The 23336-nt window shown below is 46.0% G+C and overlaps 1 protein-coding gene across 8 annotated transcripts in view; it reads right to left on the bottom strand.

Moving 5' to 3' along the window:
- Positions 1 to 3792: 3792 nt before the first annotated feature.
- Positions 3793 to 23336, bottom strand: part of LOC132380423 (polycomb protein SCMH1-like) — a 211319-nt gene continuing 191775 nt past the window's right edge. For all 8 annotated transcript variants that reach the window (XM_059949208.1, XM_059949209.1, XM_059949211.1 and 5 more), the window contains 4 exons: positions 21981 to 22169; positions 20365 to 20565; positions 14844 to 14989; positions 3793 to 4322 (listed from right to left, as the gene is read on the bottom strand). In XM_059949208.1, coding sequence (XP_059805191.1) covers positions 4197 to 4322; positions 14844 to 14989; positions 20365 to 20565; positions 21981 to 22169 — 662 coding nt within the window. In that variant the 3' untranslated portion in view covers positions 3793 to 4196. The remainder of the gene's footprint in view (positions 4323 to 14843; positions 14990 to 20364; positions 20566 to 21980; positions 22170 to 23336) is intronic.

Genomic DNA, 23336 nt, shown 5'->3' with positions numbered 1-23336 from the left:
TCTCAACTCCAGCAATTCAACTGGTGATCCTACTCTGATATAGAGTAGATTTGGCAATGTCTTAAACACATTGATAATTATTAGGTGGGTGTGGGGATCTAGACAGACAGAGAGAGAGAGAGAGAGAGGAGCAAGTAGGCTGATCACTGGCATCAAGCAAGGGTTCAAAGACATGCGGGGAATGAAAAAATGTAGAATTTCTAGGATTTTGACTTTGCAACGTGCATTGTGTGACGTGACCGGTGTTGAAATCAAGCGGTTGCTACAGAAACGCTGTAGTGCTGAAAAAGATGTAGCATGAATCGCCTGGACATTACTGTCCTTTTTACGCGATAGTGCAAGAATCACCCAATCCATCAATCTGCTCATTTTTTCCTGATGGTTTTGTCAATAACACCAGTCCTAAACAGGGCAATACACACAATGAGTTAAGACCATAAGCCTTTGGAGCAGAATTAGGCCATTCAGCCCATCCAGCTTGCTCTGCATTTCCACCATTGCTGAGCCAAGTGCTGATTTCAGCCGGTGCCATATTTGATGTCTTGCATTTGGTGGTCAGCCACTGGCTGGTGGACCAGTGCGGGCTGTACGTGGGGTGAGGGCACCATTCGTAACCTCAATCAGCATAACCAGCGTACAGTGCGGAGGTGGGCAACTTGTGGGAGTTTGTTAGTACTCTTGTAGCCCAGCCCTGCACCTCCAGTAAAAAGAGAGGGAGTGGATGTGAGGAAGGTGGAAAATTGAATACAAGAGTCGGCCATTAAGTTTTCCCCTGGCTCAATCTCTTTGCCAGAGCTCTGCATCATTTGTATTAATCTGTCTCGGTGTTTGTTTGCTAATGCTCCTGCTGAGTCCTCCAAAGGGGCCATATCCTTGTCGTAGGGTTTGGAAGCTTGCATTCCTCAATGACCCCGAGAGCTATGTTACCTGGAGTTAGGATTTTATGCTTTGGTGGTTGGTAGGGTCACCCACGCCAAACAGGTCAGAGGTTAGAGGTCAGACTAAGAGTGGTCCACCGGTCCCCCATGTTCAGGGGTTCAGCTTAGAGCAAACAACCCTGACTGGTCAAGCATAATTGTTATAGAAACAGCAATGAAGAATCCTTCTGTGTCTGAGTGTGACGGTATTCCTGAGTCTCCACCCGGGACTTGCATGACTGACAGGAGTGAAATCCCAGAGGAAGCTACTGACACGATGAAGGAAGCTCTGAACACCGACAGAGATGGAGGATCTTCATTGCTGCCCTAAATGCCAGGGGCGTAATGGGTCGTAAGTAAAAGCTCCCGGCAGATGCTTACATTAAACTCATTAGATAAACACAGCTTGTCTTATTAATGGTGAAACCAACACCATACAGTAACCAACTTACTACCCATTACACTGCTGACATTCAGGGCAACAACGAAGGCCCTTCATCTCTGCCCTTGGCCAGTGGAGTGCCTCAGGGATCTGTTCTGGAACCTTTACTCTTCATGATTTTTATAAATGACCTGGATGAGGCAGTGGAGGGATGGGTTAGTAAGTTTACTGATGGCACAAAGGTCGGAGGTGTTGTGGATAGTGTGGAGGGCTGTCAGAGGTTACAGCAGGACATTGATAGGATGCAAAACTGGGCTGAGAAGTGGCAGATGGATTTCAACCCAGGTAAGTGTGAAGTGGTGCATTTTGGTAGATAAAATATGATGGCAGAATATAGTATTAATGGTAAGACTCTTGGCAGTGTGGAGGATCAGAGGGATCTTGGGGTCTGAGTCCATAGGACGCTCAAAGCAGTTGCGCAGGTTGACTCTGGTTAAGAAGGCGTACGGTGTATTGGCCTTCATCAATCGTGGAATTGAATTTAGGAGCCAAGAGGTAATGTTGCAGCTATATAGGATCCTGGTCAGACCCCACTAGGAGTACTGTGCTCAGTTCTGGTCGCCTCACTACAGGAAGGAGGTGGAAACCATAAAAAGGGTGCAGAGGAGATTTACAAGGATGTTGCCTGGATTGGGGAGTATGCCTTATGAGAATAGGTTGAGTGAACTTGGCCTTTTCTCCTCGGATCAAAGGAGGGAGAGGTGACCTGATAGAGGTGTATAAGATGATGAGAGGCATTGATCGTGTGGATAGTCAGAGGCTTTTTCCCAGGGCTGAAATGATCGCCACAAGAGGACACAGGTTTAAGATGTTGGGGAGTAGGTTCAGAGGAGACGTCAGGGATAAATTTTTTTACTCAGAGTGGTGAGTGTGTGGAATGGGCTGCTGGTAACGGTGGTGGAGGCAGATACAACGGGGTCTTTTAAGAGGCTTTTAGATAGGATAGCTTAGTAAAATAGAGGGCTATAGGTCAGCCTAGAAATTTCTAAGGTAGGGAAGTGTTCGGCACAACTTTGTGCGCCGAAGGGCCTGAATTGTGCCATAGGTTTCCTATGTTTCTATGTATGCATTGCTGTTTCCATAACAATTCTTTTTGACCAGTCAGGATTGTTAGCCCTGAGCTGAGCCCCCTGAACCTGGAGGACCGGTGGACCACTCTTAGTCTGGCCTCTACCCTTTGCCCTGTTTGGCATGGGTGACCCTACCAGGAGCCCTGACTCCAGCCAACGTAGCTCTCTTGTCACTGATGCACGCAAGCTTCCAAACCACAACAAGGTTGAGATCCTTTTAGAGGGCTGGAAACAAAATGAAGTTTGAACTGGAGCCGCCGACAAAATCTCGAGTGGGCAGGAATCTTGTTCTGCTCGTGAATAGACATTGCTGGTTTTTCTGCTGGCAGCAAGGTGGCATGACGCTTTAGAGCGCCAGCGATCGGGAGTTCAATTCCTGCCACTGCCTGAAGGAGCTTGTATGTTCTCCCTGTGACTGTGTGCGTTTGCCCTGCGTGCTCTGGTTTCCTCCCACGGTCCAGAGACGTACGGGTTAAGAGTGAGTTAGTTGTGGGCTGGTGCCAGAAAGATGGCCACGCTTTTGGCAATGCGTTGGTCGTTGATGCAAACAATGCATTTCACTGTATGTTTTGATGTACACGTGACAAAGGTAATCTTTAAATATCTTTAGTGCTGCTCTCCAATGGGGCACTTATTCCAGGGGGAAAAAGATATTTCTGGACAGAAATCTCAGGGATGGGTAGAAGGGATGAGCAAATGGGGGCTTGGGACCTCTAATGATCATTGAAGACAAGGTATTTATTGAGGGTGTGTGCACTCATTTGCCCCACTATTATCAGAGGACTTGCATAGAAGGTGGGGGGGGGGGGGGTAAGTCTCGTACTCAGAGTGGTGGATGCCTGGAATGGTGGTAGAGGCAAATACATTAGAGGCTTTTAAGAGACATTTGGATAGGCAGATGGGTGTGAGGAAGGAGGAGGGATGTGGACATGGTGTGGTAACAGGTATCAGTATTTGGTGTTTTTGATTTGCTTTTTAGTTGGGTAGGCACAACATAATGGGCCAAATGGCCTGTCCTGTGCTGTACACTTCTAAGTCTGTGTCTAATGTTTGCCCCATAAATTTGAGGACTTGTCGAACCAAAACCTGGTCCTTGTGCTGGCCCCTGCTTTAAATTGACTGATTAGCTGCAGGACATCAGGCAGGCTATCACTGCCTGCTGTCACTCTTTCGTACAGTGTATGTGTTCATGAAGTGGTGATGAGTCACAAGCAGACGATAATTACAACCAATACAAAAATACTGCAGATACCGGCAATTCCGATGAAAATTCATTGATGTTAATTGTAAACACTGTTTTTCTCTCTCTCTCGCTGGCTGTCTCTCTCCACGGAAGCTGTTGGACTAGCAGATTATTTCTGGCCTTGCTTGTTTTAATGCCCATCACTGCTAAACTGATCCAACAGGCGAGAGAAAAAAAAAAAAAAAATTAGGGTATAAATTGGCAGAAGTAGATGTTATACAACAGTAATATCTGGAGTGTTTTGTTAATAATACTTCATCTCAGTTGGATAGAAATATTTGTCTGGTTCAGAACACGAGTAGGAAGTGTAATGGTCTGGTCAAAGGCTTTTCCCTTTGTTGCTATGGCTCTATGAAGCTGAAATCTATGTGGCTTCAGTGTACGCTTAATCTGCTGACTGGAATCCAAGACAGATCCTTGGCAGTAGAAAGCTGACCCAGAAGTGGATAGCAAGGTTCTTCCTGGAGTAGCGGCCATGAGTCTTTTGTGAGTTTTGGTTATTTCCTGATGCGCTGAGTTCCGGTTTAGAACTTGCCCAGCTTTAGTCTGTCGATGTGGTAGCAGATCTTCAAGGCAGGCCCCAGCTTCAGTCCCATGTACTTCATCATCATGTCACTCCGCAGCAGCAGCAGCGCCTTGCCGTCAATCTCCTGCCGGCAAACAGAATTGAACACAGTGTCGGATTAGTTCAGAAACCTGCCGGGTTTTTCTCTTGCAAAGCCACGCACGGTGATTTATCAAAAGCCCTGGGAGGACACGAGGGCTGGTTTGTATCGGGAACACAAGAACCAGGGCCAGGGGCCCCTTGGACTCGCTGTTCACTCAGACAAGGCAGAGGAGATTAGTTATTGATTGAATTGATTTATTGAGATACCGCACGGAATAGGCCCTTCCAATCGCACTGCCCAGAACGTTTCCCCCAGATTAATCCTAGCCTAAACGCGGGACAATTTACAATGACCAATTAACCTACCAAAGGACATTGGGGGGGAAAAAGCCTACAGCTGGAAAAGTGTGAAATGATTCACTTTGGAAGGCTGAATACAGGGTTATAGGCAGGATTCGGGGCGGTATAGGGAACGGATGGATCTTGGGGTTCACGCCCATAGATCTCTCAAAGTTGCAGAATGTCATTGATGGGTTGGTTAAGAAAACAAATGGTCTGCTGGCCTTCAGTAGTCAGGAGCCGTGAGGTAAAATATGGTCTAACTCACTTGGAGTATTGGTCGCCTCATTATAGGAAAGATGTGGAAGCTTTAGCGGGGGAGGGGTGTGTGTGCGTGCGTGCCCTTAACTCCTGGTGGAGTTGTCGGGGGGGGCACCATCATGAAAAGCTTTTAGCACCGATCTTTTTGGTGATTGCTCATCGTATGGGGTGTCTTGGGCACCTGAAACCTGGTGGAGCCCATTCCTCTCCAGGTTTTTTTTTTACAAGATTGAGTTGCTAGCTCAACACTCAACCCAGGCACGGATGGAGAGCGTGCAAGGGAGCCGGATGGATTCGAACTCGGGACCTCTCGCCCCTAAGTCCAGCGCTGATGCCACTACGCCACCAGCCAGCAGAAGAGTGCAGAGGAGATTGACCAGGATGCTGCCTGGATTAGACAGCAAGTCCTGTGAGGAAAGCTTGAATGATCTAGGGCTTTTCTCTTTGGCACGAAGGAAAATTTGGAGGTCTGCAGAAGCATGGATCGAGTAGACCGGCAGAGACTGTTCCCCAGGTCTGGAAATGACCAATCCAAGGGGTATAATTTTAAGGTGATTGGAAGGAAGTATAGCGGGGATGTCAGAGGTCGGTTCCCTTTACACAGATACTGGTAGGTGTGTGGAATGCCCTGCCGGGATGGCTATAGAGGCAGATACTTTTGGGGCAGTTAAGAAACTCTTAGATAGACATGAACAAAAGAAAAACGGAGGGCTATATAAGGCAGTGAGGTTAGATTGTTCAGAGTTGTACTGCTGCCATGGGTAGAGGTAGAAGCAGATATTGAGTATTGAATTGATTTTATTACTTGCATCCTTCACGTACATGAGGAGTAAAAATCTTTGTTTCTGTCTAAATGTGCAATTTATAATAATACTATGTATAACAGGATAGTCAATATAACATAGAAATACAATTATATCAGCATGAATCAATCAGTCTGATGGCCTGGTGGAAGAAGCTGTCCCCGAGCTTGTTGGTCCTGGCTTCTATGCTGCGGTACCATTGCCCGGATGGTAGCAGCTGGAATAGATTGTGGTTGGGGTGACTTGGGTCCCCAATGATCCTTTGGGCCCTTTTTACACACCTATTTCTGTAAATGTCCTGAATAGTGGGAAGTTCACAACTACAGATGCACTGGGCTGTCCGCACCACTCTCTGCAGAGTCCTGCGATCGAGGGAAGTACAGTTCCCATACCAGGCAGTGATGCAGCCAGTCAGGATGCTCTCAATTGTGCCCTCGTAGAAAGTGCTTGGAATTTGGGGGCCCATACCAAACTTCAACTGAGGTGAAAGAGGCGCTGTTGTGCATTTTTCACCACACAGCTGGTGTGTACAGACCACGTGAGATTCTCGGTGATGTGGATGCTGAGGAACTTAAAGCTGTTCACCCTCTCAACCCCAAACCCAATGATTTCAATAGGGGTTAGCCCATCTCCATTCCTCCTATACAGGAATTTAAGATGCATTTTTAATTTAGAAATAATGCAGAGTAACAGACCTTTAAGGCCCAACAAAACAGTGCTGCCCAATTCCGACCATAACCTACTAACACGCTCGTGCTTAGAACGTTCGAGTGCTTGGAGGAAATGCTCGTGGTCACGGAAAGATCATACAAACTCCTCACAGGTAGTGCTGGGAATTGAACCCCAGTCACTGGTGCAGTGATAGCATTAAGCTAACCACTATGCTACCGTGTTGCCCAACACCCCCCACCCCCGACAGGCACATGGCTGATAGAAAATGGACGGTTATGTTGGAGCGACGCGTTAGATTGATCTTAATAGTAGGTTAACAAGTCGGCACAACATCGTGGGCTGAAGGGCCTGTACTGTGCTGTGATGTTCTATTTCTTGGAGGGTATGAGACTGAGAAGTGATCTTGTACAGTTGATCACGATGAGCCCAGACTGGGCCTTTTTCCCAGCGAAGGGCAACTCACTCGGTCCTTCTGCAGTCAGTCTTTTCACAGGGCTGAGGACCCAGGGACTAGAGGGCACAGGTTTAAGGTGAGAGGGGAGAAGATCCAGAGGGAGAACTTCTGATTTTACATAGAGGGTGGTTTGTCTGTGAAACAAGCTGCCAGAGGGGATGGTCGAGGCAGGTACATGGATTGAAGAGATGTCGAAGGTTAAGGGTCAAACACTGATAAAGGAGACCAGTGTAGAGACATTAAAAGAGACAAACTAGTTAAACCTACTTTTGTTTTTATCACATTAGTAATTGTCTAAGACATTGGTGAGACCTAATTTGGAGTATTATGTGCAGTTTTGGTCACCTTCCTACAGCAAATATATAAATAAGGTTGAAAGAATACAGAGAAAAATTACAACACTGAAAAGGTTAGGACTTTATTCCCTGGAGCGTAGAAGATTGAGGGAAATTTTATAGAGGTATACCATGTTATGAGGGGTATAGATAGGGTAAATGCAAGCAGTGTTTTCCACTGAGGTTGGGTGGGACTACAACCAAAGGACATGGATTAAGGGTGAAAGGTGAAAAGTTTAAGTGGAACATGAGGGGAAACTTCTTCACTCAGAGGGTGGTGAGAGTGTGGAACGAGCTGCCAGCACAAGTGGTGCATGTGAACATGATTTCGACATTTAAGGAGAAGTTTGGATACATGGATTGAGGGCTATGGTCCCGGTAAAGGTCAATGGGTGTAGGCAGTTTAAATGGTTCAACACAGACTAGATGGGCCAAAGGGTCTGTTTCTGTGCTGTACTTTTCTATGACTCTAAGAATACAAGGCATCAAGATTATGGAACCATGGTAACGTAGTAGTTAGCACAATGCTTTTACAACTCTGGGGGTTGGAGATCAATTCTGATGCCGTCTGGTAAGGGAGTTTGTATGTTCTCCCTGTGACCATGTGCGTTACTTCTGTATGCTCCAGTTTCCTCCCACGGCCCAAAGGCGTACAGGTTAGTTAGTTGATTTGTCATGGTAAATTGTCCTGTGATTAGGCTAGGGTTAAATCGGGGGATTGCTGGCTGGTGCGACTCCTGGGGCTGGACAAGCCTGTTCTGCATGCCATCTCTAAATAAATAAATGTAACCTTCACAATGCAAAGAATCCCACTTTGGCAAAGGTTCAAAGCTGCAAGCCATTAGCAATCTTCATCAATGCCAGCGTGACCCGAGGGTTTACAGTGCTTTGATATGCCCTGACAGGCTCTAACACGAGCGCTTGTAGGGAGTCACTGTCAGGATACAGAAGCTTCAGTTCACGAGCAGCCTAACTTTAAACAGAACAAAACACAACTGGTTCCTCATGTAGCCAAACAGAGCCCATTACCACAGGTACAAGGGAGACCAACACCAAAACAAAGCAGCTTCTCGCGTCTGGATTAGATGAATAATAGTTTGGCCGAGACAAGATGGGCCTGTTTCTGTGCTGTAGTACTCAGGGTTCAAAGTACGTGTACGTTATACAACCTTCAGATTCGTCTCCTTACAGGCAGCTACAGAACTAAGAAATCCAAAAGAACCCACTTACGGAAAAAATGTCAAACACCCAATGTGTGTAGAGCGAGAGAGCGGGGGGGAAAAAAACAAATCATGCAAACAATAAAAGTAAGCAAATAGCACTTAGAATGAAAGTGAGTCCTCAGACTGAAAGCCCGGAGCAGGCCTCAGCCTCCGTTCAGCACATAGCGGAGTAAATGTCACTGAGCCTGCAGACACAAAGCCCGGAGCAGCTGGAGTAGGCCACAGCCTCCTCCTCAGTTCAGCGAAGAGCAGGTCTCTTGGTATTCCCCCAAATGCTTCACAAGCGAGTATTATCTACAATCAGTCTTTGTCTAAGAAACTCCCCGTGGAGAAACCTCTCAGATTTTAGCTCTGCTTCCGCCTTTCTATCTGCCGAGCAAACAGGAAAGAACTTGTGTTACCCTGGAAAAATCAGAATGACGTGAAAAAGTTCCAGGGTTGGAGGGCGCGATGCGAGCCTACAGAGATGGGGTGTGGAGATTTTGCTGCGTAGAACCTACTCTCTCCTTGGCAAAGAAATGAGCCATCAGGCTGCAGAGCGAGCCTCCAGACGGCTATGGATCAATAGGTGAGACCCATGGACTAATGCTGCTGGGACACAAGACGGGGCCTGATCAACCCTGGCTGGGTCAGCTGGGCGATAGTATCTGACACTGAAAGACCCGAAGCACACGATTACATCACTGAAGATGTGTCCCGGTGCATCCTAGGAGGTACCTCAGCACCGCAGTTAGTTAGTGATTCTTTTCAAAATGTTAACACCTCAATTTGCGCCTTTAACTAGTTCCTGGCAGCAATGAAAAAGCAGCTTATTCGGATGTTAACCCATGACATACTTAGCAAGTTGATCCACTTGGAAGCTTGCGTTGTTGAGAGCTTTAGATTTGGTGTGTCAACCTTCCCTTGAATCACTTTAAGAGATAAACTTATCCCAATGTTACTTTTTAGAATTAGAATCAGGTTTAATGTCGCTGGCACTTGTCGTGAAATTTGCTGTCCTTTTAGCAGCAGTACAGTGCATATATAATGGAGAAAAAATGTGAATTACAGTAAGTGTATATACATGTCTATTAAAAAGCTAAGTTGAATTAAGTAGATCTGCTGCCGTTGTAAGATGATTGAAAGTTTCCCAACTATGATGAGATGAACGCTTGACGTAGTGCTTAATGCAATGCTCTGCACTGCCAGCTGTAAGATTGAGGTTCAATTTCTGCTGCTGTAGAAAGGATATACTGACATTGGAGAAGATCCATGAGAACAATTCCAGGAATGAAAGGGTTAACCTACGAGGAACGTCTGGCACCTCTTGAGCTGTATTCCCTGGAGTTCGGGAGAATGAGGGGGGATCTCAGAAACATTCCAAATGTTAAAAGGCCTGAACAGATTAGATATGGCACAGTTATGGCCCCATGGTGGGGGAGTCTAGGACAAGAGGGCACGACTTCAGGATTGAAGGACGTCCATTTAGAGGAGAGATGCGGAGAAATTACTTTAGTCAGAGGATGGTAAATCTGTGGAATTTGTTGCCATGAGCAGCTGTGGAGGCCGAGTCATTGAGTACATTTAAGGCAGGGGTTGATAGGCTCTTGATTAGCCAGGGCATCAAAGGGAATGGGGAGAAGGGAGGGGAGTGGGGATGACTGGAAGAATCAGATCAGCCCATGATTGAATGGCAGAGCAGACTTGATGGGCCAAATGGCCTACTCCTGCTCCTATACCTTATGGAGTTGGAATTTGCTCCCTGTGATGGCATGGGCTTCCTTCACATGATCCCGTTTCCTCCCACATTCCAAATGCGTACGGCTGCCTGTAAGGAGAGGAATCTTGACTTTGACCGTAAGTGTACTTCAAACAGTGAGGATTGGTGAACTGTGGGCATTACACTGGTGATGGAAGCGAGGTGACACTTGTGGGCTTCCCATCGTAATACTCGCTGATTTGACTGGATGCAAGCAACATATTTTACTGAATGTTTCAATGTATATACATCGAAACTACAGTGAAATGTTAATCTTCATAGAACATAGATCAGTGCAGCACAGGAACAGGCCATTTGGCCCACAATGTTGTGTTGAACCAGCAAAAAAGCAAATCCAAAACACCCAAACACTAATCCCTCCCACCCACACCATGTCCATAATCCTCCCTCGCCATCTCCCTTACATCCATGTGCCTATGCAGATGTCTCTTAAAACACTCTAATGTATTTGTCTCTACCACCAGATCAGGCAGCACATTCCACCACTCTGAGTAAAAACCTTACCCCGTACATCCTCTTTGAACCTACCCCCTCTCACCTTCAATGCATGCCCTCTGGTATTAGAGATTTCCACCCTGGGAAACAGATGCACTCTGTCCACTCTCTCTATGCCTCCCGTATCTTGTAAACCTCTATCAGATCTCCTCACAGGCTCCAACACTCCAGAGTAAACTACCCAACTTTATCCAGCCTGTTGTGATAGCACATGCCCTCTAAACCAGGCAGCGTCCTGGGAAACCTCTTCAACACCCTCTCCAAAGCCTCGACATCCTTCCTATAGTGGGGCGACCAGAACTGTATGTAATACTCCAATTGTGGCCTATAAAGTTGCAACTAACCTTTTGACTTCTGAACTCATTGCCTTGACTAGTAAAAACAAGCATTCCGTAAGCTTTCTTAACTACCTCATCGACCTGTGCAGCTATCTTCACAGGGTTATGAACTTGGATCCCAAGATCTCTCAGCAACACTGTTAAGGATCCTGCCATTTAAAAGTGCTGCGTCACCTTGCATTTGCTCTAACGAGCTGCAGCACACGTCTCTCTGGGTTAAGAATCTAACCTTTATCTTTAAATCTTGTGACTGTGTATCTTCCCGTCTACTAAACTTTCTCTGCATTGTTTTCATATCTTGTACTTCCTCATGTAATGTTGTATTGAAATGTGTGGTATGAATGGTATGCAAGACAGGGTTTCACTGTGTCTTGGTACATCTGAGAAGAACAATCCAATCTACCAGCTATTGGGTTGATTGAAATGGCCCAGTAAGTCAAAAGAGATGGGTAACAAATTCTTGCCTTGCCAGTAATGTTCATATCTCAAGCCACAAAGGATCCCAGAGCACATTCAGAAACTGATGAGAATGAGAAGTTTTAAGGGTGAAAGTTGAACTGTTTAAGGGAAACGAGGGGGAACTTCTTCACTCAGAGGGTGGTGGTGTGTGTGTGTGTGGAACAAGCTGCCAGTGGAACTGCTGGATTTGGGTTTGACTACAACTTTTACATCATAGCAAATGATACAACGCTAGATTGAACTAAATTTGGAAATAACTCCTAAAATGTGTAGCTCGGGTGGCTGATGGTTGGGTTGAGTTGTTCTCTGATCTTGACGGTCCATTTACAAATGTTCAGTCACCATACGAGGAGACACCATCAGTGCGCTGTTCACGCGTGGCTTGTCCCTGAATGCCTGGCCTTCATATACTTGTCAATCAGCTGATTGGTTGTCATTGCGGAAACTCAATTGTGATGTAGGGAGAGGGTCTTGTCGCTGATTGTTTGCGTGGCGAACTCTATGCTCTGTGTGTATGGTCTGGAATTTTGCCTGCATTGGCTTATAAATAGGATCAAGGTCTACATGTCTGTTTACAGAACTGTTTATGGAAAGCCATCTTTTAGGAATTCACTTGCATGCTGCGTGTTTGCTTGCGCCATGACTTTCACCGATGCCCAGTGAATTTCTGCCCCTCTACCTTCCTGGGTAGAGATGGAAGTGGTGGTCTGACTGCTCCAAGAACAGGGAATTTCAGTCATTCCAACAGCAACATTGAGGAGAGTTCATTCTAAAGGAATGAACCAATCTATTGGATAAGACCGATGTGGTCTACAAAATCCAGTGTGGAGACTGCAGCAAATATTACGTTGGCCAAACTGGAAGAAAACGACCCACGAAGATCCATGAACATCAACTGGCTGTTAAGTGACATGGCCAACTCTCCCTGGTCTCTACCCAAGAAGATCAAGAGGGGCACAAATTCGACTGGGCATCAGTGAAAGCCATGGCGATTTGTTCTCTGGTTTTTTTTTGGGTGTTGAAGGTTTGACGTTTTCTTGTTTTGTGGCTCTCTGAAGGTGAATCTCAGGGCTGTACATGGCATACATACTTGGATAATAAATGTACTTTGAATCCTGGGTGTTTAAAGGAAATTTGGATGGGTACATGGATGGGATGGTTATGGAGGGGTTTGGTCTGGGTGCAGGTTGATGGGATTAGGCAGGTTATTAGTTCAGCACGGATGGAAATGGGCCGAAGGATCTGTTGTGCTTTATGACCCAGTAACCAAGTCAGTGGATCAAGTCATGAGATTTATGGTTGCATGGAGAGGTGGGCAAACAATGTGTTTTGGTCTTCCTACGTTGGATTGTGCCAGGTTCTGGATTTGTCAGCTTTGCACCGTGCCTGTCAAAGGCAAGAAAGCAGACTTTGAGAGAGGGCTGCGAGAGGACAGACGCTGAACGTGGTTCAATTCACCCACCACCAGGACATGACTGCAGTGAAAGAAGCGACCTCCCTGTAATCCCTACCGCTGGGGATGCCACAGGGCACTGTATGGGATCAGTCTAGCGAGAACAAAGAACGTAAACATGAGATCCTGTAGATGCTGGAATCCTGAGCAATGCTCACAAAATGCTGGAGGAGCTTGGCAAATCAGATGGCAGGGGAATAAACAGTCGGTGTTTTGGGCCAAAACCCTTCAGCAGTACTCGGGACATCGAGCCTGCCCCGTAGCAGCTGATTGATCTGCTGAGTTCTTCCAGCATTTAGTGTTAGCACTTCAGAAGGAAAGCTGCACGTGGTGATGTCCCATATGCCCATCGTGGTCACGGGTTATGTGACAATGCTTTTGGAGTAGTTAGGTGGCTGCATTTCCTCTGCCTAACACAGTAGATCATTCAAGAAGCAGTGGGCCAGAATTAGAATCAGCTCTAATTTATCAAATGTAAGGCCCAAATCATCTTTACATTCAAACTACCAAGTTTGTATTTGTGTGATTTTTACTTTCAAACAAACCAAAATAACTTATTTCCATTCATGCTATGGTTTTTACTTCATAAAACCTCTGAGCATTATGGTGATTAAAATTATTACCGAGGACTACACCATAAAGACAGCAGAGGATAATTACTGATGTAGCTACTTTGAATTACAAGTCATTTGCCATGGGCTGAGTACTGAATGTAGAACTTTCAAATGAAGTTACTCAATTTAGAACATAGAATATAGAACAGTACAGCACAGAAACAGGCCATTCGGCCCACAATGTTGTGCTGTACCAGCTAAAAAGTAAATCAAAAACAGCCAAACGCTAATCCCTTCTACCTAGACTATGTCCACATCCCTCCATCTTCCTTACAACCATGTGCCATTCCAAACATCTCTTAAAAGCCTCTAATGTATTCGCCTCTACCACCAGACCAGGCAGCACATTCCAGGCATCCACCACTCTGAGTTTAAAAAAAACTTACCCCCCCCACCGAGCCTATCCCCGCTCACCTTCAATGCACGCCCTCTGGTATCAGACATTTCAATTCTGGGAGACAGATGCTCTCTGTCTAATCTATCTGTGCCTCTCATAATCTTATAAACCTTTCTCGGAACTCCCCTCAGACTCCAGGGCTGCAGAGAAAACAACTCAAGTTTATCCAGCCTCTCATGATCCACTCTAAACCAGACAACATCCTGGTAAAACTCTTCTGCACCCTCTCCAAAGCCTTAATATCCTTCTTCATAGCGGGACGATCTCCAGATGCAATACTCCAGATGGGGCTTAACCAAAATTCTATAGTTGCAACATAACCTCTTGACTTTTGAATTCAATGCCTTGACTAATAAAAGAAAGTGTACATTGAGTTGCCTTAACCACTTTATCAAATGTGTAGCCTTTTTCAAGGAACTATAAATTGAACCCCAAGGTCTCTCTGCTCAGCAACCCTGTTAGTGCACTGCTAAGGGCAAGATCCTTATCTCCTTGCATTTGCCCCACCAAGGTGCAACACCTCACATTATTCTGGGTTAAACTTCATCTGCCGTATCGGCAACTGATCTATGTCGCACTGTAGGAAGAAGTCAAGCTAAAACTCAAAAGGGACACTGAATTTGCAGGAGAGTGTTTGGAGAAGAATAACTTCATTGCTATTCTTCAACAGAACATTGAAGAAGATGAAGGCATCTTTCCTTCCCTGAACCCAACTACTCCATGTCCAACACACAAAATGCTGGAAGAGCAATTCAGCAGGTCAGACGGCATCTATGGAGTCAGTGTTTTAGGCCGCGACCCTTCATCAGGTCTGCAAAGAACGGGGAAGAAGCCAGGATGAGAAGTTGGGGGGAGGGGGAGAGGAAGTACAGAAGACCCTTTTGAGTCTGCTCAGACATTCGTGGCCAATCCTCTGGTTTGGCTCCATTTTCCCACCCCTTCCCCCGTGTTGGTGTACGTACGTGTTTTCGGAAGAGGTCTGCGTGCGGGCCCAATGACTGTGGATCTGCATCGCGGATAAACTGCATCACATCCTCCACCGCCCAGTTGGATGGGTCCCTGCTGATCACGCGGGGCGGATCCCGTGACGCTGTAAACCTGTCGGAGCCTAGGGAGAGGAACAAGACACAGTAATTGCCAAGATTATCCTCAGTACAGGTGTCCAACAAGGCTGCATCCTCAGCTGCCTACTCAAAGTTCAAAGTACATTTATTATCAGAGTATGAATGTCTCCTAAAAGGCTGCCGTGAAACAAAGAAACACAATAGAAGCCAGTAATAAAAAAATGGTTAAACACCCAATGAGCAGAGGAAAAAAATCATGCAAACAATAAACACATTCAGAACTGAAGTCCACAAAGCGAATCCCTCCACAGACCCTTAGTTCAGCGTAGGGCAGAGCTGCGAGTTGAACCGGCCTGTTCCTCGCTTCGTGCCCTGACACCTTGACCTTTTCGACCTGGCCTGGTGCCTATATTGTCCAAACACCGTGTTCAGTCGCTTTGATATGTTCTGGGGCATGGACCCCGCTGCCCTGACTTGATCTGTTTCCAACCACTCCAATCAGGCCCAGAACATCAATCAATTGATTCTTGAGTCTTCCTCACTCTTGGCGACAGGCCAGTTTCCTCGCTTCACCTCGGTTCTGCCACATCAAATTGCCTCCAAGTCCAAAGGGAAGTTAGACTATGGGTTTATGATGGTTGTTTTGCAGAAAAAGAGGGAGTATCTATTGCCCGTACATTCATGATGGTGTGGTCAGATCCTGTTTTCACCCTGTCTACAATTTTGCCTCCGATCTCATTCCTTTCCCTTTTGCTGAATCTGTCCATTTCACACTGGACAACAAATATTTTCAAAAGTGTTGCTGCTTCTTCAGAAATGTCTTTGTTTATGATGGACTGCTTGAAGCTGAACACAAATATAATTACAGACTACTTGTATCACATGGGAATTTGGAGAAACAAGAAATTGGCCTTAATTGAATATAATGGGATTAATTGCATTACAGTGCGAATGCAGTTGATTCTAACTACTTATTTGTAAGCAACCTCTGATTTACAGGTTATCAGTAGGTCCTTCATAATGTATACTTTTAATTATCTCAATCCAGGAAACAACAGCCCCCACTTCTTCCACCACCTGGTGAGAACTAAGACATTTGTTTTGTCTATTTGTCCATGGATCTTGACCAGATTCAGCTAGCTGTTCTGCACATTTTTAATTTTTTTTTCAGGCAAACAGTATCCACTCTGGCCTCTTACCTCTTTTCACCTGCCTAACACCTCCCCCTGGGTCCCCTCCTCTTTCCCTTGTGGTTCACTCTCCTCCCCTATCAGATTCCTTCTCCAGCCCTTGACCTTTCCCACCCACCTGGCTTCACCTATCACCTTCCAGCTATCCTCTTCCATCACCCTCCCACCACCTTTTTATTCTGGCATCTTCCCCCTTCTAACTCTGTCCTGAAGAAGGGTCTTGGCCTGAAATGTTGATTGTTTATTCATTTCCACAGATGCTGCCTGACCTGCTGAGTTCCTCCAGCATTTTGTGTGTGTGTGTGTGTGTAGTGGTGTAACTCTGGATTTCCAGCATCTGCAGATATTCCCGCGTTTATAATAGCCTCCACTTCCTCAGGAGCCTAAAGAAATGTTCCCTTTGACCCTGCCAATTATTTTTTTAAGATGTATCACTGCTCGTGATGCACGCCCACGTCCATGAGAAACTGCACAGAGTTGTGGTCAGAGCTCGGCACATCATGGAAACTGGCCTCCCCTCCATGGACTCTCTGTACGTCCTGCTGCCTTGGTAAAAGAGCCGAATTGCGAGAGGTCTGAGAGCGAGGAATGACCCAACACTTGGATGATTTAGGCATCGTGTCAGGTTGATGAGGTCAGGGCGTCTGTTGCGGAGGTGAGGGACATGCCGGTTCTGCTCACTGCTCTGTAACGTTTACTTGGCTCTACACTGGACTGTAGCACCGGTTGCAGCGATGCCTCGCCTCGCGCCTGCGGTCACGCAAAACTTACTCGGCTTTGTGATGAACTGAGGCTGTGGCCTGCTCTAGCTGCAGTGACGCCTGGCTTCGTGTCTTTTATAAAGACCCCAGTTCTGAAGCTTGCTTTGATTGTTTGCACGATTTGTTTATTCCCCCCCCCCCCCACCCCCCGCATATTGGGTGTTCGACCGTCATTTCTTTTTGGTGGGTTATTCTGACGTTTCCTCGTTTTGTGGTCGTCTTCACAGAAACCTCCTGACCTGCTCTTCCTGCAGTAGCTCATCTTTGTAATTCGACGAGACGGCTCTTCTCAATGCTGTGGAAATCCACCATTTAAATTTCAACTTTGAAAGCGCAGAGCTTCGGCTGGAGCTCCTCAGGATAATGCAGGGGTTCCCAACCATTTTTATGCCATGGAACGATGCCATCAAGCAGGGTTGGGAACTCCTGGGATACCGGGATGCTGAGCCGAGGATAAGTGTGCTGAGAAAGAAGCAAGAACATGGAAGGGTACGGCACAATGCAGGTCCACTCTCGCCTCTCTCTACCCTTCATGTATGTGAAAAAACTTCTGGTATTTTCTGTAATATTATTGGCTAGCTTACTTTTGTATTTCATCTTAACCTTCTTAAAGACTTCTTTAGTTGCTTTCGGTTGGTTTTTAAAAGCTTCCAAATCCTTTAAAACCCCACTAATTTTTGCTCTATTGTATACCCCCCCCCCCCCTTTTTGGCTTTTATGCTGGCTTTGACTCCTCTTGTTAGCCATGGTTATGTCATCTTTCCTTTAGAATTCTTCTTCCTCTTTGGGATGTGTGTGTATATATTCTGTGTCTTTCGAATTGCTTCCAGAAATTCCAGCTATTTCTGCTCTGCTGTCATCCCTACCAATGTTCTTTTCCAATCAATTCTGGCCAACTCCTCTCTCATGCCTCTGTAATTCCCTTTACTCCACTGTAATACTGATACATCTCCTTTGGCTTCTCCTTCTCAAATTTCAGGGTGAATTTGATCATATTATGATCACTTTCCTGTAAGGGTTCTTTTACCTCCAGGTCTCTAATCAATTCTGGTTCACTGCACAACACCCAATCCAGAATAGCTGATCCCCTAGTGGGTTCAACCAGAAGCTGCTCCAAAAAGCCATCTTGTAGGCACCCTAGAAATTCCCCTTCCTGTAATCCAGTACCAACCTGATTTTCCCAATCTACCTGCATATTGAAGACCCCTTGACTCGTATAACGTTGCCCTTTTGCCATGCATTTTCCACCTCCCATTGTAACGTGTAGGCCACATCCTTACTGCTTGCGGGTCTGCATACAACTCCCATCAAATCTTTCAGCCACGATTCTCTGATGCCTACAACATCATACCTGCTGATCTGCAACTGTGCTGCAAGTTCATCTACCTTATTCCATTTTCCACGAGCATTCTGATACAATGCCTTCAGACCTGATTTCACACTTTTCGAATTTATCCGCCTTTTACATTGCAGGTCATCCTGTTGACTGCAATTTTCCCCTCAACAGCCTCTCCACACTACACATTGCCTCTGTTTGTAAACCAGCTACCTCATCTTCAGCACTATTATCTGCCTTTCCCACGACACTTTTTGCATTGAAAATATAAGCAGATCATGAACCTAGTCACACCAGGCTCAACCTTTTGATTCCTGACTTTGTCTGAGATCTTACCAACATCTTCCTCCACAACCTCTCCACTAACTGCTCTGGCCCTCTGGTTCCCTTCCCCCTGCAGCTCTAGTTTAAACCCCACCGTGCAGCATTAACAAACCTTCTCTCTAGGATATTAGTCCCCCTCCAGTTCAAGTGCAAACTGCCCCTTCTGTACAGGTATCACCTTCCCTGGAAGAGAGACCAGTGATCCAAAAATCTTCTGCCCTCCCTCCTATACCAACTCCTTAGCCATGTATTGAACTGTCTAATTCTTCCTAGTTCTGGCTTCACTAACACGTGGCATGGGTAGCAACCTTGAGTTCATAACCCTGGAGGTCCTGCCCTTTAAGTTGGCACTTAACTCCCTGAACTGCCTATGCAGAACCTCATCACTTGTCCTACCCATGTCATTGGCACTGATATGGACCATGACTTCTGGCTGTTCACCCTTCCACTTAAGAATGCTAAGGACTCAATTTGAGATGTCCCAGACCCTGGCACTTGGGAGGCAACATACCATCCGGGGATCTCATTCTCGCTCACAGAACTTCCTGTTAGTTCCTCTGACTAATCAAACCCCTGTCACCACAGCATGCCTCTTCTCCCCACTTCCCTTGTGAGTCATAAAGGCAACTCAGTGCCAGAGACCCATCCACTATGACTTCCCTCTGTTTGTTCATCTCCCCTGACAGTATCCACAGTGATATACCCGTCGTTGAGGGGGATGACCACACAGGTACTCTGCACTGGCTCCTTAACCTCTTTTCCCTTCCTGACTCACCCAGTTTCCTGTGTTCTGCATCTTGGGTATAATTATCCCTCTGTATATCATACCTATCACCCCTTCAGCCTCTTGAATGATCCAGAGGTCATCCAGCTCCAGCTCCAACTCAGTGTAGTTTGTTAGAAGCTGCAGCTGGATGCACTTCTTACAGTTGCAGTGGTCAGGGACATTGGAGGTCTCCCTGCCTTCCTACATCCTGCAAGAGGAGCATTTCACTATCCTGCCTGGCATCTTTACTGTCCCAGCTGAGCAGACATAAAGAAGAGAAGGAAAAAACTTGAGCTTTTTGTCCTTTGCTTTCTGAGTGAAGCCTCTCTTCGCTGAAGCCTCAAGATCACCACTCTGTCCACTCAGATGACAGCTGCTGTGCTTGCCCCTGCCTTCATTTAATTTGCTCTCACTAATCAATTGCTGATTGATCGCTGGTCAATGCTCTTTTCCACTGCTGCAACCTGCTGCTGCCTTTTTCTCCTTGGGCTGTGGATCTGATTGAAGATCCCTCCTGTCCAAGTTTTTGATGTCCAGACTGGCCGCTGGTCTTTTCCTCGATTGGTATTGTACTGCTGCCGCAAGGATAACAAATTTCACAACAATTTGTTGGTGATATTAAACCTGCTTCTGATATGGCACCAGTTGAAGCACATTGACATTCAAATAGCTTTCTCTTTAAAATAGAGCTCAAGACGGACAGGTGTTAAAACATTACAGCACAGTACAGGCCCTTCAGCCCATGATGTTGTGCTGACCTGCTGCAAGATCAATCTAACCCTTCCCTTCCACATAGACTCCAACTTTGTCATACGTGTGCCCATCTAAAAGAGTCCCTTGAACGCCCCTCATGTATCTCCCTCTACGACCACCCCTGACAACGCATTCCATGCACCCAGCACTCCACGTATATATTTAAAAAAAAACGCCTCCTCCTGCTACCTGCCCGACGTTTTCCCCCCCAGCTCAAGGATATGCCTCCTTGTATTAAACATTTCTGCCCCCGGGAGGAAGGTTGAACAGTGGGTCACCGCGGTGTTACCTCCAGAACTGAGACGGCGAAATGTCCCTGCGCTGTTCTGCGTCAGGCTCATCGAGTGTTGTAGAGGCCGATAAGCTCGGAACTCTCTGGAATTCCTACTCATGGGGCTGGAGGGGGTTACGGAATTAAGGGCGGAATCCATGGGATCCAGACGGTACTCGGTGGGGCCTGGGTGACCATCCTCCAGGATAAAAGGCTCACCTGGAAAAATAAATCCCCAAACGTTAAAGCATCAGACATTGACACCACCCACGCTGTGCTCTCTTCTCGCTGCTACCATCAGATAGAAGGTACAGGAGCCTCAGGACTCACACCTCCAGGTCCAGGAACAGTTACTACCCTTCAACCTTCAGGCTCTTGAACAAAAGTGGATAACTACACTCACTTGCCCATCCATTGAGATGTTCCCACAATCAATAATTTCACTTTAAGGACTCTATCTCATTATCTCATGTTTTCATTATTTATTGTTGTTCATTTATATTTGTATTTGCACAGTTTGTTGTCTTCTGCACTCTGGTTGATCTTTCACTGATCCTGTTATAGTTACTACTCTAACGATTTGCTGAGTATGCCCGCAGGAAAATGAATCTCAGGGTTGTTTGTAGTGACATATATGTACTCTGATAATAACATTGAACTCTGAAAAGCAGGAAAATGGTAATTTAAACTGCAACAGATGAAGCTTCCTAAATAAAATTTGCTGTCTTGTAAAATCAAAATTGAACAAATCTTTGAACGGATGCTGATCAGGTTTTGGTAATTGGGGTGTAAGTGATGCAACTGGATGGCTGGGTATTTCACGTGTACCTTTTAATTTCTCTATCGGGTCCCTGAACACCTTTCTTGGTCAACCGATATTTCCCCAGAGAAAGCTGAACGGCTGCTTACTGAGACTACGGACAGCTGCCTTTTTATTTTGAATTGGCATCTGCATTAAACCAAATCTTGCAAAAATTTTCTTCCTATTTAATGAATTTCCAGAAGTATTTACATGCACAAACAGAACCCCGCCTGGGGAACTCTGCCTGTCTGTCTCGTTGCAAGTTGCACAGGGAGATGGCATGAAGTTGTCACTTTCGTAGTCGGTATTGTGGCTGGCTGGACTGCACTGACTGAATTCCACCTGCCTCTCCTCCGACCAGTTCTGCATCCTGTTTATATTCCGTGAAGTTTATTTCAAAATTTTATTTAGAGATACAGCACGGAATGGGACCTTCTGCCCTACTGAGCCTTGCCATCCAGCAACGCTAGCCTAATCAGAGGACATTATCAATACTCTTCAGAGATTGTCTGCCTGGTGTCAGTGGTCGCACAACCAGGACGTGATGTGCACTGGCTGCTCATACAAACTTCTACCACCTGCTCCCATGGCCTCATATAGCCCTGATCTGGAGCTAAGCAGGTGCTTTGCCCAAGGGTGACCTGCAGGCTAGCGAAGAGAAGGAGTGCCTTGCACCTCCTTTGGTAGAGACTTAACTCCATCTCACCAGAATTGAACTCTGACATGCTGTAATCGCGTCGCCCTAACCGCTATACTACTCTGGCAGCCTACTCGTGTTTAGAATCAAAATTTAGCCCGAAAGATCCTGTACCTTTGCTGGTTTCTCAGTTACCTGGCATGAAGCGGTCACTTTCGTAGACGGAAGAGTTGTGGTTGCCTGGATTGCACTGGCTGAAAGGCTGGTTCCCGAAGAGATTGTCGCACCGTAGGCTGTGGCAGAGCTTCTCCAGGAAACGCAGTGCATACACGACACTGTTTACCGCTGGCAGGTTTAGCGTGTGCTGTTCGTGGTCAAATGTGGCTATGGGAAAACAAAAATGCAATTAATTTTTAAGAACCTCCATCTTAAAAGTTCTGCTCTGCTGACATTTTACTCTGCTCTCCTCAGCACTGAGGCTATGTCATGTCCCGGCTGCTCCAGGCCTAGTGCCTGTGAGCTACCCAGTGCTTTGCCCCTCTGTGTGATAAATTGAGACTATGGGCCTACTCCGCTGCTCCGGGCCTAGTGTCTGTGGACTACACAGTGATATTCCACTCTGTGAAATGAACTGAGACAGAGGTGGAGAGGGTCAACAACTTTTATATTCCTCAGTGTTATTCAGAGGAACTGTCCCAGGCCCAGCATGCAGGTGCAATTATGAAGAAAACACGGCAGAAATTTGCGAAGATTCAGTATGACATCTAAAACGTTGACAAACTTCTATAGAGGTGTAGTGGAGAGTATATTGACTGACTACATCACAGGCTGGAATCAAAAATCCCACAAAAAGTCATCACAGGTAAAGCCCACCCAGCATTGAGCACATCCGCACGAAATGCTGTTGCAGGAAAGCAGCATCCATCATCAGGGACCACCACCATCTAGAACATTCTCTCTTCTCATGGCTGCCATCAGGAAGAAATCTCAGGACTCACACCACCAGGTTCAGGAACAGTTATTATGCCTCAACCATCAGGGTCTTGAACAAGAAGGGTACTTTTCTATCTCAACCAAGATAGAAATGTTCCCACAACTGATGGACCCACTTTCAAGGACTCTTCATCTCATGTTCTCAATGTTTATTGCTTAATTATTTATTATTATTCTTTCTTTTTGTATATGCACTTTGTCTTTTGCACACTGCTTCAATGCCCAAGTTGGTGTGGTCTTTCATTTGATTCTATTATGAACCATAGAACATTACAGCACAGAAACAGGCCTTTTGGCCCTTCTTGGCTGTGCCGAACCATTTTTCTGCCTAGTCCCACTGACCTGCACCTGGACCATATCCCTCCAAACCCCTCTCATCCATGTACCTGTCCAAGTTTTTCTTAAATGTTAAGAAAACTTTCCTTGGTTATAAGTCTATAGATTCATTGAGTAATAAATGAATCAAGAAACAAGAAAACAAATCTCGGCACTGTATGTGGTGATATATATGTAGTTTGATCATAAATTTACTTTGAACTTTGCATTAATGTAAGTGGG

Source organism: Hypanus sabinus, chromosome 24 (genome assembly GCF_030144855.1).
Source record: "Hypanus sabinus isolate sHypSab1 chromosome 24, sHypSab1.hap1, whole genome shotgun sequence".
NCBI classification, from domain to species: domain Eukaryota; kingdom Metazoa; phylum Chordata; class Chondrichthyes; order Myliobatiformes; family Dasyatidae; genus Hypanus; species Hypanus sabinus.
Note: the sequence above shows the minus strand (reverse complement) of the source record. Positions and strands in the feature narration are given on the sequence as shown.